The following is a 23,019-nucleotide window of genomic DNA, read 5'->3' on the forward strand; positions in this document are numbered from 1 at the left end:
TGAATCACAAGTATTTATTATGTTTCCGTGCTGTAATGGTTATATGGTTATTTATATATCGGAGTACATACACATCACCCATTCTTTTTCCTGTGGGCACACTTAGCAAATCCATAGATCAGTAACTGTAAATAGGATCAATAAACAACAAACTGTGCAGATGCAAACATAAATAGCAATAAATAATGAGAGCGTGAAATAACAAGATAAAGAGTCCTTAAAGTGAGATCGTCAGTTGTGGGAACATCAGAAGTAGAATGGGTGTACTATAGTTAACCTCTTTGTGCCCGATGGTTGAGGGGTAGTAACTGTTCTTGAACCTGCTGGTGCAAGTACCTTCTACCTGCTGGAAGCAGTGAGAAAAGAGCATGGCCTGGTGGTAGATGCTGCATTTCTACGGCAACGTTTCATGTAGATGTGCTCAAAGGTTGAGAGGGTTTTACCCGTGATGTACTCGGCAAAATCCACTACTGTTTGTAGGAATTTCTGCTAGAAGCATTGGTGTTTCCATACCAGACCGTAATTCAAAGTACAAAGTTCAAAATAAAATTTATTATCAAAGTACATACGTGTCACCACATAGAACCCTAAGATCCTTTTTTTGTGGCCATACTTAAAAATCCCAGTTCTGATTGTCAAAGCAAGGCATTGAGCTCAACTGGAAGCAAAGCTCTGCAGCCCCCTGTGTCACAAGATTTAACTTTGCTGGAGGTTACGTAATCACACTCTGCCACAGCTGTCGAGCATCCCTCATTGATTCAAGTCTAGTCTAGATCTCCACTTCACCCGAGAGATGGCTTTCCGGAAATCATACCTGCACCTGTTGCAGCATTCTTGATTTCCAAACTTGAATGCCTCTGACCTAGCTCTCAGCTGGTTCTGGGTTTCATTGTTCATCCAGGGTTTCTGGTTGGGAGGAAACCCTGAATGATTTTGTGGGGGCACACTCCTTGTTAGCTGCTTTAATAAAGTCTGTAACGACCCTGGTGGAGTCATTCAGGTCCTCAGATGGCCCAGTCCAGTGATTCAAAGCAATCCTGTTACCGTTTCTCAACCTCCCGCGAGATCTCTGAAGCCTGGCTCTTTCAGCTCTGTCTGTATGCAGGCATTTCTTACTGTAGTGTTGCAGTGGTCCAGTGCGTTGGGACCTCTGGTGCAACAGGTTACATGCTGGTATTAACTGAGCAAGGTTTTCTTGAAACAGGCCTGGTTAAAGTCGCCGAATATAATTTGAAATGCGACGGGATGGGCCACATCTTGTTTACAATCAGCGTCGTGCTGTTTCTCCAGTGCCTGCTTATAATCAGCTGCTGGTGTTAATCAACTGTGGTCAGGGTCACAGATGAGAACTCCCGAGGCTAGCAGAATGGCCCCTGTCAGGGGAACAAGAGGTTGACATAACCCCAATGTCCATGTTCCAATGAGAATTAACTAAAAAGCACACGTCGCCACCTATTTCCCTACCAGAATTTGAGATTCAATCCATTCCGAAAATAGTAAAACCTTCTGGTCGGATAGCTGCGTCTGCCGTTAACCAAGTCTCAGTGCACCAGCCAATTGAGATTTGCCTCAAATACAGCAGCCGTGCCCTAATATCACCAATCTTATGTTGAAGCGACGGCATATTCACCGACAAGAGGCCTCATTCCCCTGCACTTCAGCCTGGTTTGAATTCCACCTCGCCTGCTGCATTTTTGGCCTTGGCGCTTAACTGCTCTGCATTGTCGAACGTGTGATCTGAAGATCATTGATGTAATTTCATAATCCATTATTGAGAAAAAATTTACATGCTGTAGATTGCAGCGAAAGTAGTTCAAAAGGGGTATATTCAAGAGGAAAGCTGGTACAATTTCCTGCAGCCCACAGAGAGTCGCCGATGTACGCCATCTTAAGGCATCAAGTGTTCCCAAACCAGGCCATAATGCAGCCAGTCAATACACTTTCCACCACACATCGATAGAAGTTTCAGTTTTTGATGACAAGCCCAAACTCCTCAGACTCCTAAGGAAGTAGAGGCGATGTCATGCTGTCTTTGCAATTACGTTTCTATGATGTGTCCAGGACAGGTCCTCTGAGATAGTGATACCCAGGAATTTAAAGTTACTGCCCCTCTCCACCTCTGATCCTCCAGTGAGTACTGGCTCATGGACCTCAAGTTTCCCTCTCCTGAAGTCTGCAATCAGTCCCTTGGTTTTGCTGATTGTAGACTTCAGGAGAGGGAAGCCTGAGCTCCATAAGTCATTGCTGTTATGACACCACTCAGCCACATTTCCAGTCTCCCTCCTGATGATGCTGATTATCGCCGCCTTTAATACAGCCCACGACAGTGGAGTCATCAGCGAACTTCTACATGCTGTTGGGGCTGTAATTAGTCACACAGTCATTGGTGCAATCCTCTCACCGGGACTCGTACACCTACTTGGTTCGTTAGCTAACTCCAGTAACAGCCACATGACTCAGCGGTGAGGAGGCTGCCTTCCATAAGCATACCCAGCTAGGGTCAGTATGGTTTGGGATTCAGGCAAACAGGAACATTGTGATGTTCCAATTAAAGGAACCTCACCTGAGCAAATGCTGTGTAAATACTGCCCATACACAATTAATGGTTGCCAAGAAATAACAGATCGCACACCACATAAAATTATAACAACTATTTACCAATTTCATCTTTATTAAACAGAAAATAGGAAAAAGTAAAGAAAAAGTAAAAGGGCCCTTTACAATTAAACTAGTCCAATCTGTACATAAATGTTGGAGCTCATTCAGGGGTAGTAGGGCTGTATCTCTTTACTTACAGCACTGAATTCTCATCACCAACCGCATATAGAATTTCCCTTCTTGGAATCCTCCAAGCGTCGTCCCTGATGCTCTTCCCCCCCCCCCGCACGTCCTACCTAAAGACCCCAAGCCAGACTACCGTCCTTCAGAAAATTCTTCCCCCCAGCTCTCTAGAACCTTCTCTCACACCATACAATCCTGATCGACTGACGCAACATTCCTAAGTTGGAAACATGGCTCCTTATCTTTAACCGAAGCTAAAACATTCTGTCTGGCAAGACACACCGCTTTTACAGAAGACTGCTACAGGTGGGGTCTGCAATTGAGGAAATTCAGGATCGAATTGCACAAGGGAGTATTGAGGGCCAGTTTACTGATTGTTTTTTGAGGGGACGATGTATTAAATGCTGAGCTGTAATCGATAAAGTGCATCCTCCCTTCCCACATCTTCTTGCTCTAACTTCTCACCTTGTTTTCCAGTCCTGATGAAGGGTCTTGGCCCGAAATATCGACTGTTGACTCTTTCCCATAGATGCTGCCTAGCCTGCTGAGTCCCTCCAACATTGTGTGTACGTGTTGCTTTGATATCCAGCATCTGTAGATTTTCTCGTCCTTGAGTGCCTTCATTGCAATTTTCTTCGGTCCCACTAGAAGTCCTTTGAGTTGCCTGTCACTGATGACCTGTTTGATTTGTGGACCAACAAAAATGCCTTCCTTAATCTCGGCATCAGTTATTCTGGGAAACGTCTGTCTCAAATATCAAAATCCTTCATGGAAATTTATAGTCTTTCTAAAGCCTGCCCTGCCATGCAGCATCCGCCCTGCTGAACATACGGAGGCATGCCTGGTCAAGATAAAGATACTTTTCAGCTTACATTGTGGGCAAAATTTTAATTGTCTTGAATTTTGAATTGAAATAACAAATACAGGCAATTTTTTTAAGAAATGGTGCATGATAGGGTAATTTCATGGTAATTTTCATGATCAACAGCCCAAAATCAATAAGATTCACCCAAAAGTATTCAGGAAGCAAAATCTTTGCTGTCCCGTGTTATTTATTTATTTTATTTAAAGATACAGCCTGGAACAGGCCTTTACGGCCCACCGAGCCACAAGGCCCAGCAACTCACAGATTAGTCCCAGCCTAATCACAGGACTATTTGCAAAGACTAGTTAACCTATCGGCAGGTATGTCTTTGGACTATGGGAGGAAACCAAAGCAACCACAAGAAACCCACGCACTCCCAGGAAGGAACGTACAAACTTTCATACAGAGGTCGCCAGGATCGAACTCTGAACTCCAGTCTGAGCTGTAATTAGCATTGTGCTAACCACTATGCTACCATCCCATCATTAGATAGGATAGAGAATCAAAATCTTTTGACCTCAGTAAGGCATCAAAACATGAGTATTTAGGTTTAAGGGAGAGAAAGGAGATTTAAAGGAAGATTTATTTTTTCCAGATGTGGATATCTGGGATGTGCTGCCTCAGAAGAGGCGGTGGAATCGGTGACAGTTACAATGTATTTAAACTGACGGTTAAATAAGCAAATCCTCAATTGATGTGGTCCTAACGAAGGCAAATGGGATTACAAGACATAGGTAAAAAGGCTGGTGTGAATGTGGTGTGTGTGTTGCACTCCCAAGGTGATTCTCACTGTACGTGTGTGTGGCTTTCTCTAGGTGACTCACACTGTGTGTATCTATGTCTAAGTGTCTCTCTCACTGCAGTGTGTATCTCTCTAGGTTTGTGTGTGTGTATCTGTATCTCTGTCTTGGTAACTCACTGTATATGTGTGAATTTCTCTTTTAGTATCTGTCACTCTATAGGTGTCTCTTACTGTGTATGTGTGTATTTCTCTTTTAGTGTCTCTCACTCTATAGGTGTCTCTCACAGTGTATGTGTGTATTTCTCTCTGGATGTCTCTCACTGTGTGTGTATCTCTCTAGGTGTTTTGTGCATACACTATTTTTATGTATGTATCTCTCTAGATGTCTCTCAGTGTATGTGTCTCCGTCTCTCACTGTCTGAATCTCTGTTTGTATCTCTCTCATCTCTTTCTCTGTGTCAAAGTGTGGATGTGTCTCTCTGTCTCTCTTTTTGTCTCTCACTGCCTGTACCTCTGTGTCTCTTACAGTGTGTCTGTCTCTCACTGTGTGTATGTGTGTGTGTGTCTTTCTCTGTCTCTCACTGTGTATGTACCTTCCTTGACAGACGTGGCACTAACACGGGCAGATGGGATTACAATAGCTGGGGAGAAAGATTGGCATGGCTGTGCTGGGCTGAAAGGTCTTTGTCAGTACTTTGGGAGTCTGGGATGGCTGGGAAACCCTCCACCTTTCATCTGTCCCTGTTACCACATTTGACTACAGGACTTTTACAACTTGTCCATGCTGCAGACGTGACCTCGCCCTTTCAGGAAATGTTCCCTTTATCCGAACCATTCCTTCTCCTGCCTCTCTGATGAAGAGTCAGGAGCTGAAACCATCGACCCCCGATTCTCTTGATGCACACCTCCTGTCCGAGGCAATGTTTACAGTGTCTTCTGTCTGTATCTCTGCATCTTTGCTGTTTCTCTGTATCACCTACCCCACATTTTCCTGTTTCTAGTCACAGTCATAGTCATAGTCATACTTTATTGATCCCGGGGGAAATTGATTTTCGTTACAGTTGCACCATAAATAATAAATAGTAATAAAACCATAAATAGTTAAATAGTAATATGTAAATTATGCCAGGAAATAAGTCCAGGACCAGCCTATTGGCTCAGGGTGTCTGACCCTCCAAGGGAGGAGTTGTAAAGTTTGATGGCCACAGGCAGGAATGACTTCCTATGACGCTCAGTGCTGCATCTCGGTGGAATGAGTCTCTGGCTGAATGTACTCCTGTGCCCAACCAGTACATTATGTAGTGGATGGGAGACATTGTCCAAGATGGCATGCAACTTAGACAGCATCCTCTTTTCAGACACCACCGTGAGAGAGTCCAGTTCCATCCTCACAACATCACTGACCTTACGAATAAGTTTGTTGATTCTGTTGGTGTCTGCTACCCTCAGCCTGCTGCCCCAGCGCACGACAGCAAACAAGATAGCACTGGCCACCACAGACTCTAAATGGATCTGTATGTGTATGCCCCCCTCTCTCATTGCCCCGTCTGTCTCTCTTCCCAATCTGCTGCCTCTTCTCACTTTCCCAGTTCTCCTCTCTTCCCTCTCCCATCTGCTCCCATTCTCTTTGTCCCTCTTCCCTCCCTTTCTTCATCTCTCTTCCCTGTAACTCACTCTTTCCTCTCTGTGCCTCCCTCACTCTCTTCCCTCTCCCTAACCCCTCTGTCCCTCTCTCTGTCTCTTCCCCTTCCTCGCACTTCCCTCTCTATCCCTCCCTTCTTCCCTCTACCACACTCCTTCTTCCCTCTGACACACATTCTCTGTCCACCCTTCCTCCTTTTCTCCATCTGACCTCTCTGTTCCTCCCTCTGTATCTCTTTATCCTCTACCTCTGCCACACTTTCTCTCTCTCTGTACTTCCTTCCCTCTCTCTTTCCTACCCTATCTCTTATTCCCTGTCTCTGACCTGCTTCATCTCTCCCCTCTGCCCTCACTCCCTCTCCTATCCCTCCATCTCTATCTCTCTCCTTCCTCTCAGACTCTCCTGGCTCTCTTGGTCGTTTATGTCCATCGCCCTCTCTCCCTATCACGCTATCCCTTCCTCTCTGTCTCTACTTCTCCCCTCCCTGTAACGCTCTCCTCTGTCCCTCTCCCTGCTTGCTCTACCTGTGCCCCCCTCTCTCCCACTCTTTCTCTGCCACTGCCACAGACGCCCCAAGTAACTCATATATTGCATTGTTACAGTGACAGGCTCCACCTCAGAGAGTAGTTAACATTTATTTTAAATTTCGGATACAGGAATGTAAACTCGCAAGACATCGCATCACAGTTGCAATCTGTGACCATGACTCTTCAAAAGGCACAGGAAAGCAGAGCTCAGCACAGACACAGACAGACATGTTTCCAAAATGGACTGGCCCAACGCAGTGAAACCATTGGTGAGGCTGCTATAGTAGGAAATGTGTGGAGAGGTGGGTGTCCGAGACCTCGTGGCTGGGACCGTCAACCGAGATAAGTGGCACCTCAGTTTACAAGTGGCAAGAGTGGGAAGGGATTGTTGGTGTAACGCTCTGCCTCACTGGAGTCACAAAGTCACACCCCTGAAAGCCTGTTCTCTGCACCTCACTGCCTCTAATCTCATTCGCTCTCACTCTGTCACTCTCGCATGTCTCCCTCTTTCTGTGTATGTTCTTTCTCTTTCCCTACACTGTGCTTGTGCCTCTTTCTCTGTCTATAATTCACTGGGTGCGAGTCTCTCTCACTCACTGTCTTTTTCCTCGGAGTGTGGGTGCATCTGTGTGTCTCACACTGTGTATCCCACACAGTGTCTGTCACTGTGTGTATCCCACTATCTCACACTAGCTGTGTCTGTTCGTCATTGTGTCTGTGTGTCTGTCTCTCCCGCTGTGTGTATCTCTCACTCTGTGGGTATCTCCCACTGTGTGTCTCACTCTCCCTCACTTTAACTGTGCGTATCTCTCAATGTGTTCCTCACTAAGTATGTCTCTCTCTCTCTCTCTCTCTCTCTCACTGCGTGTATACCTCTCTCTGTTTATTGATGCGTCTCTTATTGTGTGTATGTATGTGTACTTCTATGTCTTTCTCACTCTGCATGTTACCCAATGTGTGTGTCTCTCTCGTCTCTGTGTGTATATCCCCACATCTCTCTCTTTATCTCTCTCAGTATGTGCGTCTCACTCCCTCTGTCTGCACCTTTCACTGTGTACATCTCTGTTTGCCTCTCTCACTGTGTGTGTCTCTGTTTGTCTGCACCTTTTTGATTTATTTATTGAGATAGAGCACAGAACAGGCTCTTCAAGCCCCGCTGCTCAGCTCAGTTTAAACTTAGCCTAATCACGGGACAATTTTCAGTGACCCATACAACCTACCAACTGATACATCTTTGGAAGGAAACCCAAAGGAAACTCACGTGGTCACGAGGAAAATGTATAAACTCCTCAGAGGCAACGGCGGGAATTGAACCTGGGTCACCTGTACTGTAAAGCGCATTGTGCTAACCACTACGCTAACATGCCGCCCTATCTCACTGTGTATCTCCCTCTATGTGTCTGTACTGTGTCTGCTTCTCTCTCTCAAGCTATCTCACTGTATGTGATTTTCTCCCTGTGTCTCACTGTATGGGTGCATCTCTCTCTCTCTCTCTCTCTCTCCTCTCTCTCTCTCTCTCTCTCTCCTCTCTCTCTCTCTCTCCTCTCTGTCTCTTGTCTCTCTCTCTCTCTCTCTCTCCTCTCTCTCTCTCCTCTCTCTCTCTCTCTCTCTCCCCTTCCTTCCTTCCTCCTGTTAACTGGTCACCTCCCCTCATTTGCAGTGTTTCCTTCTCGTTGTGAGATTCACAAGGAAACGCTGCAAGTAAGTTGTGAGGGTGGAGGGGGTGTTAGAGAACTATTCCAACTTCTTCCTATTGTGTGAGGCAGCACCGTGGGAAGGGTGTGGAGAGGATCGCTCTCACCCCAGCGGAGGGGAGCAGACAAGGAGAGGGATTAAAATAGTGATGGTGGTCATGCATTGTAATGGCAAGAGTTCCAGCTGGTCAACAGGTTAAAGCAGGGGCTGAAGGTGCACAGAGAGGGGTGAAGGGCAGGGAGAGAGGTGAATGGGTGGGGAGAGGGCTGAATGTGCATGGAGAAGGGTGAAAGGAGGAGGTGGGGGTGAAGGGGCATGGAGAGGGATGAAGGACTGGGGAGAGGGGCGAAGGGGCTGGGGAGGGTGAAGGGGTGGGGAGAGAGGTGAAGGCATGGAGAGAAAGGCGAATGGGTGGGGAGAGGACTGAAGGGTGAATGGGGTGGCGAGAGAGGCTAAGATGGCAAGGAAAGGTGAAGGGGCAGGGCAAGGGTTTAACGGAATCGGAAGAGGAGTAGGGCAAAGGGTTAAAGGGGAAGGATGAGGGGTGAAGGGGCATCGGTGGGTGAGAGGCTAGAGCAGGGACAAAGGGTTCATGGGTAGGGAAGTGTGGGGAGGATGTTGAGAGGTGGGGCAAGGGGCTAAGGATCAGATAGAGATGTTAAGGAGCCACAGAGACGGTGGTGGTGAAGGGGCAGGGATGAGTGGGTCAAGCAGGGCACGCTTAGCAGTTTGCTGACCCACACCCCCTCTGTGTCACACATACCCCGGGCCAGCCCTGACTTATCTACTCCCTCCCGCGGAGGACAAGTCGGGCAACAAGTTGTCCCTTCCTCCCTTGGCGCAGCCGCCGGAGCTCCTGAGCCAGAACCCTCCACTGCTGGAATAACTTCCGGCAGAAGGGCTGCCTTCTGGGTGCCCCGAAGAGACAGCCGTGAGCCAAGTTACAGATCGTGCTGTTGCCACTGTGGGAGGTGGGAGTCAGTGAGGGGTTCTGGGATATGCTATTCTCTTCATCCTCCTCAGAGCCAGGGGTGCGGCAGCTGGGGCCAGTCCTCCTCGGTCTGGGGCTGCCTGTGCTGCCTTCTATGTCGATCTTCACCCCAGCACGGTCATCTGACAGGAGTGGTGTTGCCAGAGGCTGTGGAGAAGAGAGAGAGGTTGTGAGTGAGGAGTGTGGGCTAGAGAGAGAGAAAGAGGAATATGTGGGAGAAGGGGCAGTGAGAGAGGGTGTGTGAGTGGGGGAGAGAAGGAGAAGGGGTTGGGAGTGAGGGAGAGTGGGAAAGGGTTTGGAGTGATTGGGGAAGAGAGAAGGAGGTGAGTGATTGTTATAGTCATAGAAAAGTACAGCACAGAATCAGGCCCTTCGGCCCATCTAGTATATGCCAACCATTTAAACTGCCTACTCCCATCGACCTGCACCCAGATCATAGTCATCCATACCCTTACCATCCATGTACCTATCCAAACCTCACTTGAAAACATTGAAATCAAGCTCGCACGCACCACTTGTACTGGCCACTCATTTCACACTCTCATGACCCTCTGAGTGAACAAGTTTTCCCCTCGTGTTCCCCTTAAACCTTTCACCTTTTACCCTTAACCCATAATCTCAGTAGAAAAAGCCTGTTTGCATTCACCCTATCTGTAGCCCTCATAACTTTGGATACCTCTATCAAATTAGAAACATAGAAACATAGAAAATAGGTGCAGGAGTAGGCCATTCAGCCCTTTGAGCCTGCACCACCATTTATTATGATCATGGCTGATCATCCAACTCAGAACACCGCCCCAGCCTTCCCTCCATACCCCTTGACCCCCGTAGCCACAAGGGCCATATCTAACTCCCTCTTAAATATAGCCAATGAACTGGCCTCGACTGTTTCCTGTGGCAGAGAATTCCACAGATTCACCACTCTCTGTGTGAAGAAGTTTTTCCTAATCTCGGTCCTAAAAGGCTTCCCCTCTATCCTCAAACTGTGACCCCTCGTTCTGGACTTCCCCAACATCGGGAACAATCTTCCTGCATCTAGCCTGTCCAATCCCTTTAGGATCTTATACGTTTCAATCAGATCCCCCCTCAATCTTCTAAATTCCAACGAGTACAAGCCCAGTTCATCCATTCTTTCTTCATATGAAAGTCCTGCCATCCCAGGAATCAATCTGGTGAACCTTCTCTGTACTCCCTCTATGGCAAGGATGTCTTTCCTCAGATTAGGGGACCAAAACTGCACACAATACTCCAGGTGTGGTCTCACCAAGGCCTTGTACAACTGCAGTAGTACCTCCCTGCTCCTGTACTCAAATCCTCTCGCTATAAATGCCAGCATGCCATTCGCCTTTTTCACCACCTGCTGTACCTGCATGCCCACTTTCAATGACTGGTGTATAATGACACCCAGGTCACGTTGCACCTCCCCTTTTCCTAATCGGCCACCATTCAGATAATAATCTGTTTTCCTATTTTTGCCACCAAAGTGGATAACTTCACATTTATCCACATTAAATTGCATCTGCCATGAATTTGCCCATTCACCCAACCTATCCAAGTCACCCTGCATCCTCTTAGCATCCTCCTCACAGCTAACACTGCCACCCAGCTTCGTGTCATCCGCAAACTTGGAGATGCTGCATTTAATTCCCTCATCCAAGTCATTAATATATACTGTAAACAACTGGGGTCCAAGCACTGAGCCTTGCGGTACCCCACTAGTCACCGCCTGCCATTCTGAAAAGGTCCCGTTTATTCCCACTCTTTGCTTCCTGTCTGCTAACCAACTCTCCACCCACACCAATACCTTACCCCCAATACCGTGTGCTTTAAGTTTGCACACTAATCTCCTGTGTGGGACCTTGTCAAAGGCCTTCTGAAAATCCAAATATACCACATCCACAGGTTCTCCCTTATCCACTCTACTAGTTACATCCTCAAAAAATTCTATGAGATTCGTCAGACATGATTTTCCTTTCACAAATCCATGCTGACTTTGTCCGATCATTTCACCACTTTCCAAATGTGCTGTTATCACATCCTTGATAACTGACTCCAGCAGTTTCCCCACCACCGACGTTAGGCTAACCGGTCTATAATTTCCCGGTTTCTCTCTCCCTCCTTTTTTAAAAAGTGGAGTTACATTAGCCACCCTCCAATCCTCAGGAACTAGTCCAGAATCTAACGAGTTTTGAAAAATTATCACTAATGCATCCACTATTTCTTGGGCTACTTCCTTAAGCACCCTGGGATGCAGACCATCTGGCCCTGGGGATTTATCTGCCTTCAATCCCTTCAATTTACCTAACACCACTTCCCTACTAACATGTATTTCGCTCAGTTCCTCCATCTCACTGGACCCTCTGTCCCCTACTATTTCTGGAAGATTATTTATGTCCTCCTTAGTGAAGACAGAACCAAAGTAATTATTCAATTGGTCTGCCATGTCCTTGCTCCCCATAATCAACTCACCTGTTTCTGCCTGCAGGGGACCTACATTTGTCTTTACCAGTCTTTTCCTTTTTACATATCTATAAAAGCTTTTACAGTCCGTTTTTATGTTCCCTGCCAGTTTTCTCTCATAATCTTTTTTCCCCTTCCTAATTAAGCCCTTTGTCCTCCTCTGCTGAACTCTGAATTTCTCCCAGTCCTCAGGTGAGCCACTTTCTCTGGCTAATTTGTATGCTGCTTCTTTGGAATTGATACTATCCCTAATTTCTCTTGTCAGCCACGGGTGCACTACCTTCCTTGATTTATTCTTTTGCCAAACTGGGATGAACATTTGTTGCAGTTCATCCATGCAACCTTTAAATGCTTGCCATTGCATATCCACCGTCAATCCTTTAAGTGTCATTTGCCAGTCTATCTTAGCTAATTCACGTCTCATACCTTCAAAGTTACCCCTCTTTAAGTTCAGAACCTTTGTTTCTGAATTAACTATGTCACTCTCCATCTTAATGAAGAATTCCACCATATTATGGTCACTCTTACCCAAGGGGCCTCTCACGACAAGGTTGCTAATTAACCCTTCCTCATTGCTCAAAACCCAGTCCAGAATAGCCTGCTCTCTAGTCGGTTCCTCGACATGTTGGTTCAAAAAACCATCCCGCATACATTCCAAGAAATCCTCTTCCTCAGCACCTTTACCAACTTGGTTCACCCAATCTACATGTAGATTGAAGTCACCCATTATAACTGCTGTTCCTTTATTGCACACATTTCTAATTTCCTGTTTAATACCATCTCCGACCTCACTACTACTGTTAGGTGGCCTGTACACAACTCCCACCAGCGTCTTCTGCCCCTTAGTGTTACGCAGCTCTACCCATATCGATTCCACATCTTCCCGGCTTATGTCCTTCCTTTCTTTTGCGTTAATCTCTTCTTTAACCAGCAACGCCACCCCACCTCCCCTTCCTTCATGTCTATCCCTCCTGAATATTGAATATCCCTGAACGTTGAGCTCCCATCCCTGGTCACCCTAGAGCCATGTCTCTGTGATCCCAACTATATCATAATCATTAATAACAATCTGCACTTTCAATTCATCCACCTTATTACGATTATTACTTATTAGGATGGTGGTGATTATTTATACACTAGAGTGGTGAGAGTTCCACCTATTCGACGGTTTAAGCAGCAGGCTGAGGGATGAGAGGCAGAGAGAGAGGTGAAGGGGTGGGGAGAGGAGTGAAGGGGCAAGGAGAGGGGTGAGGGGGCAAGGAGAGGGGTGAGGGGGTGGGAAGAGGAGTGAAGGGGCAAGGAGAGGGGTGAGGGGGTGGGAAGAGGGCCAAAAGAGCAGGGAGAGGGGTGAAGGGATAGGGAGAAGGTTGGTCAGAGAGAGGGGTGAAGGGGCAATGAGAGGGGTGAAGGGGCAGGGAGAGGGGTGAAAGGGCAGGGAGAGGGGTGAAGGGGCAGGGAGAGGGGTGAAAAGGCAGGGAGAGGGGTGAAGAACACCTCTATCAAATCTCCTCTCAACTTTCTACATTCCGAAGAATAAAGATTGTGGAAGAGACAGAAACGATAAGAGTGATTGCAGGAGAGATAGAATATGAGAATGATTTAAGGAGGGGACGATGAGTGATTGCAAGAGGCAAAAACGTTGAGAGTGACTGGGGCAGTGAAAGAATGTGGGAGTGATTGGGGAGAAAGGGGGTGAGAAATTGTGGAAGAAAGGGAGAAAAAGAGGTGTGAGAGGGCAGAGGTAGAGTGGGTGAATGACTGGGAGAGAGAGTGGATGTTACTTAGGGGATGAGAGAGAGAGGGTGCCCCACATAAAGAGCGAGAGACAGTGTCCCCCACATCTCTCTGCCCCTCTGTCCCTCAGTACCTTTCTCTGTCTTTTTCCCTCCCTGGGTCACACCAAGTGTGAGTGTGTGTGTGTGTGTGTGCGTCTCTCTCTCCCCCCTCTCCCCTCCCCCCTCTCTCCACCTCTCCCCTCCTCCCTCTCTCTTCCCCTCCCCCTCTCTCCATCTCTCCCCTCTCTCCCTCTCCCCCCTCTCTCTCTTCCCCTCTCTCTCGCTCCCCTCTCCCTTTCTCTATGTCCTTTCTTTCTCCTCTCCTTCTCCCCAGCTCTCTTTCTGCCCCTCTATTTTCACTCTGTTTATCTACCCTCACGCTGTCACTGCCCTTTCTCTCCCTGTCCCTCTGCTCCTCCTCTCCCTCTCCCTCTGATCCTCCTCTCCCTCCATTCCTGTCCACCCTCTGTCTCTCTCCCCCTCTCTGCCACCAGTCTCTTCCTGTTAGTTCCCTCTCTGACCTTCTCTTGGATTCCCTTTCTCCCTCCTGCTCTCTGTCTCTCTCCCTCGCTCTCACGCCCTCTTTCACGTGATCACACCATCCTTGTCTCCCCTCTCTGTACTCTCTCTCCCCTTTCCTTGCATCCTGTCTTCCCCTCTCCCTCACCCCTCTTCTTCTCTACTTCTCTCTCCAGTGTCCCTACCCTCCCGGCCCCCTCTCTCCCTTCTCTCCCCCCCACCAACCACACACCCTGTCTAGTACTCACCACCCGATGAACATCATTCCCTGTGGCTGCCCTGTCCCGGCGGCACCAGCGGCCAGCCCAGTTGTTGCAGGGGGTGCAGTGGGATCTCTTGAGAAGGTCAAGGGCCTGCAGAGTGACACTAATCAGCTTCGAGACTGGCTCCTGCCATGTACAGGTTTCGTTCTGCAAAGAGAGGGCGGCCGAGAGGCCAGAGAGGGATCAGTCACAGGGAGTTCAATCCCTAGAGAGGGAGGGGTCCTGGCACCTGCCACAAACATCCCTCATTCTGCATCAAGAGGGGCCACAGAGCACGGTCTGGGGAGGGGGAGGTCACTCCTGGCGCCAACTATGTACACCCTCATTCTGTGGAGAACTTCAGAGAACTCAGAGGAGTCAGTGTGCAGAGAGAGGGTTCAGTCCCAGCAAGAGGGATCAGAGGGTCAGTCCCAGGGAGTGGGGTCAGAGATCCAGTTCCAGAGTGGAACTCCCAGAGTGAGGGATCAGCCCCAGTGAGGGGTCGGTCCCACCACAGGGTTGGTCACATTGAGAGGTCAATCCCAGGGACCGGACAGTGCCGGACAGAGAGGTCTTTTCCACCGAGATGTCCAATTGCCAGGGAGGGATCAGTCCCAGGGGCGAGGTCAATCCCACCGAGTGGGTCCGGCCCACCAGGATCGTCGGGTGGTTTAATGGGCACTGGCTCGGCGAGAGGGGCTGGCTACCTTTTCCTTCAAATTCAGATCGTCCAGTCCTTTCAGTATCCACTCGATAAGCTTCCAGTTCTGCTGCCCCTCCCAGACATTCTCCTTCAGGGCTTGCCAGTCTCCCTTGAGCAGGGCTAGTACTGTGTAGGCACAGGCTGTGGCATTCTGAGAGTCAGAGGCAGAGAGACAAAGAGAGAGGGGGTTGAATTCAGAGTATTATGTGCAGTTCTGGGTTGTGCCAACCAAGATTTCTCATCCCATTTGCCCACATTCAGCCAAATCCTTCTAAACCTGTTCTCTCCACGTACCTATCGAATATTGAAAGGCTTATGTCAGGGGTTCCCAACCTTTTTTATGCCATGGACCCCTACCATTAACCAAGGGGTCTACAAAGAGTGGATGTGGAGAGGATGCTTCCTATAGTGGGGGAGAGAAAAGACCATCGGGCACAGCCTCAGAATAGAACGACATCTTTTTAGAATGGAGACGAAGAGGAATTTCTTTAGCTGGAGAGCAGTGAATCTCTGGAATTTTTTGCCATAGATGGCTGTGGAGGCCAATTCACTGGGTATATTTAAGGCGGAGGTTGATAGGTTCTTGATTAACCAGAGTATCAACGGTTACAGGGGGAAGGCAGGAGAATGGGGTTGAGAGGGATAATAAATCAGCCATGATGGAATGGCAGAGCAGACTCGATGGGACAAATGGCCTAATTCTGCTTTTGTGTCTTATGGTCTTATGTCTTACACGTCCTAATATCTTGTATGTGTTGTTACTCCACCTGCCTTCTGAGAAGCATAGAGCACTACGAGAGGCATAGATCTTTTCTCTCAATACTGTATATTACACACAGATGGGTGTCTAGAACAGATTATCAAGACTAGTGGTGGAAGTACTGTATAAACAATCAAAGCATTTAAGATGCTGTTAGACAGACATAAGGCTATGCAAGGAATGAGCCCTTCCAACCAGTGAGCACATCTACATGAAAAGCTGTTGTAGGAAAGCAGCATCCATCATCAGAGATCCCCACCACCCTGGGCATGCTCTATTCTCACTGCTGCCTTCAGATAGAAGGCACAGGTGCCTCAGGTCTCGCACCACCGAGTTCAAGAATAGTTACTACCCCTCAACCATCAGGCACTTGAATAAAAGGGATAACTACCCTCACTTGCCCCATCATTGAAATGTTCCAGCAATTAATGATCTCACTTTCAAGGACTCTATCTCATGATCTCACTATTTATTACTATTTATTTATATTTGCACAGTTTGTCCTCTTCTGGTTGATGTTTCACTGATCCTATTATAGTTACTGTTCTATAGATTTGCTGAGTATGCCCACAGGAAAATGAACCTCAGGGTTGTATATGGTGACGTCTATGTACTTTGATAATAAAATTTGTTTTGAACTTCGATATGGACCACATATCTTGCAAGCAGAACAAGTGCTACATATACCCCTCCACTTCCTTCCTCACCACGATTCAGGGAGCCCATACAGTCCATCATTTCAATTCGACTTCCCATTCTCATTCTAACATGTCAGTCCATGATGGTCAGTGCCCATTGTTCCCTCTACTGCCATGATGAGGCCAGACTCAGCTTGGAGGAGCAACACCTCATATTCCATGTGGGTAGCCTCCAACCAGATGGCATGGATATTGATTTCCTTAACTTCCGGTAATCTCTCCCCTCCCCCTTCTCTCTTTTCCTATTCCCCCATTCTAGCTCCCCTCTTAACCATTTCTCTTCTCCTCACCACCCATTACTTCCCTCTGGTGTCCCTCCACCTTCCCTTTCTCCCACAGTGCCCCTCTTTATACAGAGAGTGGGTGACATCTGGAACTCACTGAGAGAAGAGGTATTGGAATCAAGAGACGAGAGGCAACAAACATTCAGAAAATAATAAATTCATATGGTACAGAAACAGGCCCTTTGGCCCAACATGCCCATGCTGGCCCAAGCTAACCCCATTTGCCCACATTGAGCCCATTTAACCTTCACTATCATTGAGCACATTTAACCTTCACATGGATCACTATCTACATACACATAGCCCATAAGACATATGAGCAGAATTAAGCCATGCAGCCCATCGAGTTTGCTCCACCATACCATCATAGCTGATTCATCAATCCTCTGAACCCTATTCCCCTGCCTCCCCCCCCCATATCCTTTCATGCCGTGGCTAATCAAGAACATATCAACCTCCACTTTAAATATACCAAGTGAATGTTTTTTAAACATTGTAATCATACCTGCCTCTATCAGCTGTTTTGGCAGCTCTTTCCAGTTAACCACCAAACTGTGTGAAGAAGTTGCCCCTCGGACCCCCTTCAAATTATTCCCGTTAGTCCCCTAGTTCTTGATTTCCCCAGCCCTGGGGGTCAGAACTATCTGCATTCACTGCCTCAGTGTCCAAGTCGAGTTTATTATCAGAGGCACAAGTCCTTGTGTGTGTACAAGTGCAGCTAAAAAACTTACTTGCGTCAGCATCATATTCGCTACATTCTTGGGTGCACCTAGATGACAGACTTGAGTGGAGCACCAACGCAGCAGCTGTTTAGAAGAAGGGCCGGAGTTGCCTCTACTTCCTGAGGAGACTGACGTCCTTTGGAGTATGCAGGCCTTTCCTTTACATGTTCTACCAGTCTGTTGTCGCCAGTACAATCTTCTACGCGGTAGTATGCTGGGGCAATGGCATCAACACAGGTGATGCTAACAGGCTCAATAAACTAATTCGAAAGGCTGGCTCTGTTATATTAGTCAGACTGGACACACTGGAGGCTGTGGTAGAACAACAGGCCCTACGGAAAATCCTGGCAATGCTGAACAATGTTTCTCATCCTTTGCATGCCACCTTGGCTGAACAGAGAAGTGCTTTTAGTAATATTCTAAGACAACTGCCCTGCTCCAAAGAGTGCTATATGAGGTCATTCTTATCCTCGGCCATTAGGCTCCTTCATGAGTCAACCCATAGATGGGGAAGTGATGACCCCCTCCAGTTAGACTGTCTGAGGTAACTTATTTTTCATTTTTTCTTATGTCTCTGCTAATATTTGTATACTTGTACATCTGCGCATGTATAATATTGCTGTGACATTGTAATTTCCTTTGGGATCAATAATGTATCTATTGTATCCATTCACAAGTGAAACATTATTTAAACAGAAATTATATGCAATTTTTTTACAAGAAGGAACACAATTACAATGAAGAAAGTCCATTTTAGTGCCAACTGTTCTTAATGGTCATAGTGTTGCTATGTAGAGATCAGGATTATACCATTTGGTTCAAGTATCTGTTGTTTTCACCCACAGAACTGCTGCTCGCTTGATGTTTTTTGTTTCTTGCAACGTGCTCTGTTGTGCGTGAAAAATCCCAGGAGGTCAGCAGTTTCAGAGATACTCCATCCACCCAGTCTAGCACCAGCAATCATTCCACAGGCAAAGTTACAGATCACATTTCTTCCCCATTCTGATGCTTGGTCTGAACAACAACCGAACCTCTTGACCATGTCAGCATGCCTTTATGCATTAAGTTGCTGCCACGTGATTGGCTGATTAGATACTTGCATTAACACGCAGGTGCACCAAATAAAGTGGCTACCAAGTGCAGCACGCAATATAGTGATGACCTTTTAACCAGTCCTTCCCTCCACCATTTTTGTGCCATCGTATGTAAGAATTTTTTAAGTGTCCCTAATGTACCTGCCTTTACCACCACCCCTGGCAGGGCATTGCATGTACCCACCATTTTCTCAATATGTCATGGAATGTGTTGTTTTTGACACCAGCACAGTGCTGGATGGCAGGGTGGAGATATGTCTCTACCAAAGGAGGTGTAAGGCACTCCTTCTCTTGCTAGCCTGCAGATCACATTTGGGCAAGGTGTAGCACCTGCTTAGCCCTCCCCCCAACTAAGATCACCTGAAGCCCTGGGAGCAGGTGATGGATGGTTGTATGAGCAGCAGGTGCACATCAAAAGTCCTGGTCATGTAAGGATCGGTTAAAAGATCAGTGCTGTATCGCGTGCTGCACTTGGTAACCACTTTATTAGGTGCACCTGCATGTTAATGCAAATATCTAATCAGCCAATCACGTGGCAGCAACTTAATGCATAAAGACATGCTGACATGGTCAAGAGGTTCGGTTGTTGTTCAGACTAAGCATCAGAATGGGGAAGAAATTGACGGAGGCAGACAATCTCTGAAGAGTGTTTATAATGACTGGGGTCACCTGTCTTAGAGTCAGAGAGTTATAGAAAAGTACAGCACAGAAACAGGTCCTTCAACTGATCCACTTAAACAGCCTCCTCCCATCGGCCTGCACCGGTACCGTAATCTTCCATACACCTACCTATCCAAACTTCTGTTAAACATTGAAATCGAGCTCGCATACACCACTTGTGATGGCAGCTCAGTCCACACTCTTACAAACCTCAGAGTGAAGAAGCCTCCCCTCACGTCCCCTTAGACTTTTCACCTTTCACCCTAATGCATGGCTGCTGGTTGTAGTCCTACCTAACCTCAGAAGGAAAAGCCTGCTTGCATTTACTTTATCTATACCCTTCATAATTTTGTATATCTCTGTCAAATCTGAGCAGTAGATGTAATGTATATGGATTTCAGCAAGGCATTTGATAAGGTACCCCATGCCAGGCTTATTGAGAAAGTAAGGAGGCATGGGATCCAAGGGGACATTGTTTTGTGAATTCAGAATTGGCTGGCCCACAGAAGGCAAAGAGTGGTTGTAGACAGGTCACATTCTGCATGGATGTAGGCGACCAGTGGTGTGCCTCAGGGATCTGTTCTGGGACCCCTTCTCTTCGTGATTTTTTAATAAATGACCTGGATGAGGAAGTGGAGGGATGCCACTCTCTTCCCAGCAACATCTTACTTGCTTACTTGCAGCAACACCTCAGGCACAGAGCATCAGATAAGCAGCATTGATAAGAAAAATGTCAACATACATGATCTTAAAGATAACACATTTAGTACCAAAAAAGTTCTTTTCAGTGCATTTAGAACATGGGGCGGCACAGTACCGTAGTGGTTAGCACAATGCTTTACAGCACAGGCGACCCAGATTCAATTTGCCACCGCTGCCTTTAAGGAGTTGGTACATTCTCCCCGTGAGCATGTGGGTTTCCCCTCATAGTCCAAAGATATACGGGTTTATAGGTTAATTATTGTGAATTGTTCCATGATTTGGCTAGAGTTAAACTGGGGGTTTGCTGAACTGCATGGATCGAAGGGGCCAGAAGGGTCTATTCCAAGCAGTTTCTCAATAAATAAATAAAAGCATAAAGCATTAAAGCCCTTCGGCTCATGATATTGTGCCAACCATTTAACCGACTCTAATTACTGAGAGTCGGTTAATTAAAGTTCAAAGTAAATTAAAGTTCAAAGTAAATTTTATTATGTGTGTATATATATATATATATATATATCACTACATGCCACCCTGAGGTTCCCTCTCCTGCAGGCATACTCAGCTAATCTATAACATGATCAGTGAAAGGTCAGCCACGGTGCAGATGACAACAGACTGTGCAAATGCAAGTATAAGTAAATAGCAATAAATAACGAGAACATTAAATAACAAGTTAAAGAGTCCTTAGAGTGAGATCATTGGTTGTGGCAACATTTCAATGATGGGGCAAGTGAGTGTAGTAATCCCCTTTTATTCAAGAGCCTGATGGTTGAGGGGGAGTAACTGTTCTTGAACCTGGTGGTGCGCGTCCTGAGGCTCTTGTACTTTCTATCTGATGACAGCAGCGAGAAGAGCATGACCTGGGTGGTGAGGATCTCTGATGATGGCTGCTGTCCTCCTACAACAGCGTTTCATGTAGATCAATCTAACTCTTCAATACCACATAGCCCTCCATTTATCTATCATCCATGAGTTTGTTAAATGCCTCGAAAGGACACAGTGGGGAACGTGGATAGGGAAGGGTTAAGGGGGACATGTCGGCCCTGAAGGAAGTCAAACTGACCACTCACCACAGATCGCATGAGATACAAAGGATACCAGCCAAATAACTACCCCCACCCCCACCCGACACCCATCCAAGAGAAAAGTCCTCACCAAGTCATTGGAAGTTACGTGGACCCGCACTTTGTAGTCCTTGGGGAATGACTTTATCTGAAAGAGAGAACCTTGGCTTAGAACTGGGAGATGCCCCTCCTTCAGGATTACCCACAACCCTGACTGCAAAGCGTGGTCGGCAGGAGGGGTGGGTGGTAGAGTTCAAGCCCAAGGCGTTTGAACAGGAAAGGTCAGGAAAAAAGGTGTTGGATTGAGTTGGGGGGTAGGGTTTATAGAAATAGGCAAGAGAGTGACGGCCACGTACGGGTTTGTATAGGAGGACAGGGAATGTAGGGGTTATTGAGATAGGGAGGGATTTGAACAGGTGGTTGGGGAGTGTAGGGGTTACAGAGCTAGAGAGGGGGCTGAGGGGGGGGTTGAACAAGAGGACGGGGAGTGTAGGGGTTACAGAAATAGGGAGGGGGCCAGGGAGAGGTTTGAACAAGAAGAAGGGGAGTGTAAGGGTTACAGAGTTAGGGAGGGGTTTGAACAAGAGGATAGAGTGTAGGGGTTACAGAGATAGGGAGGAGCCCAGGGAGGGGTTTGAACAAGAGGACAGGGAGTGTAAGGGTTAGAGAGATAGGTAGTGGGTGCGGGAAGGGTTTGAATAGGAGGACGGGGTATAAGGGTAACCAAGATAGGGAGGGGGCAAGGAAGGGATTTGAACAGGTGGACGGGGAGTGTAGGGGTTACAGGGGGGGTGCGAGGGAGGGGTTTGAACGGGAGGACAAGCGGTGTAGGGGCAGAGGAGGTAAACAGATGGGAGGTGTGAGCAAGGAAGGGATTTATACAGGAAGAAGGGGAGTGTAGGGACCAGAGTGGATGACAGACTGTGTGGAGAGTTGAAGGCCATGGATGAGCTTTTGCAGGAGAATGGGACGTGAAAGACTACAGAGAGAGAGAAAGGCTTGGATGGATGGGAAGAGGTGAGAAGGTTGGACATCTGATAACTAGGAGAGAATGTCAATGGGACCTTGGTCAGTAAAGCTGGTAGCAATGAACATAGAGAATCATTACAGAATCACTCCCCACCATCACCACCTCCAAAGCTCCTGTAGAACCATTAGATCTACTCACAAGGCTGGTGTCCTGAACTGCCGCCACAACATGTTGCAAACTATTTGGGCAGCGATGGCCAATGGTTACAGAGAGCGACAAGCTGAGAACCAGCCACACAAAGCCTGCAAGTAAAACATAGATCTCCATCAACAGGGTTAGACACAGATTACCCTCTATCCACACCATCTCCTCCAAACATCTGGGCTCAGACTCAAAGTGAAGCTCCCTCCACACCATCCCATCACATGCTTCATGGTCAGTGAATATCCTGTCAAGTTGAGTTTATTGCACAAGTACAGCGAGGTACAGAAACAAGGAAAGGTGTTGGAAGTAAATTTATGATAAATTATGTATACATTACCATATACTACCTTAAGATTTAAAACTGTCCAAATGTCATTTCCAGTACTCAAGTGTAAAGGAGAACAAAATAATTGTTACTCCAGATCTGATGCAGCACAAAAAAAAACACAATAACACAAGGAACACAATAAAATTTAAAAAGACACAATAAAGATAAATACATGAGATAGCTTATATATATAGATTGATTGAATATCCAGAAAGTGTCTATACATAAGGTGACTGACAGGAAATGATAAAGTCGTGGTGGTGGGTTAGTGGATGGAGGTATTGATCAGCCTTACTGCTTGGAGAAAGTAACTTTTTGGGTCTCGTTGTTCTGGCATGGATGTTATAAGATCATAAGATATTAGAGCAAAATTAGGCCATTCAGTTATCGAGTCTGCTTCACCATTCCAACATGGATGATCCCAGATCCCACTTAACCCCATACACCTGCCTTCTTGCCATATCCTTTGACCCCCTGGCAGATCAGGAAACTATCAACTTCTGCCTTAAATATACCCACGGACTTGGTCTCCACCACACACTGTGGCAGAGGTTTCCACAGATTCACCACTCTCTGGCTAAAAAAATT

At 47.0% G+C, this 23,019-nt stretch overlaps 1 protein-coding gene across 5 annotated transcripts in view; it reads right to left on the reverse strand.

Annotated features, from left to right (window-relative positions):
• Positions 1-6,646: 6,646 nt before the first annotated feature.
• LOC140190270 (uncharacterized) overlaps positions 6,647-23,019 on the reverse strand; it is a 103,526-nt gene continuing 87,153 nt past the window's right edge. For 4 of the 5 annotated variants that reach the window (XM_072246851.1, XM_072246852.1, XM_072246850.1 and 1 more), the window contains 5 exons: positions 22,098-22,201; positions 21,021-21,077; positions 14,947-15,093; positions 14,246-14,407; positions 6,647-9,390 (listed from right to left, as the gene is read on the reverse strand). In XM_072246851.1, the coding sequence (XP_072102952.1) occupies positions 9,037-9,390; positions 14,246-14,407; positions 14,947-15,093; positions 21,021-21,077; positions 22,098-22,201 (824 nt within the window). In that variant the 3' untranslated portion in view covers positions 6,647-9,036. The remainder of the gene's footprint in view (positions 9,391-14,245; positions 14,408-14,946; positions 15,094-21,020; positions 21,078-22,097; positions 22,202-23,019) is intronic. The other variant, XM_072246854.1, reaches the window with a different exon arrangement.

Source organism: Mobula birostris, chromosome 29, assembly GCF_030028105.1.
Source record: "Mobula birostris isolate sMobBir1 chromosome 29, sMobBir1.hap1, whole genome shotgun sequence".
In the NCBI taxonomy this organism is placed as follows: Eukaryota; Metazoa; Chordata; class Chondrichthyes; order Myliobatiformes; family Myliobatidae; genus Mobula; species Mobula birostris.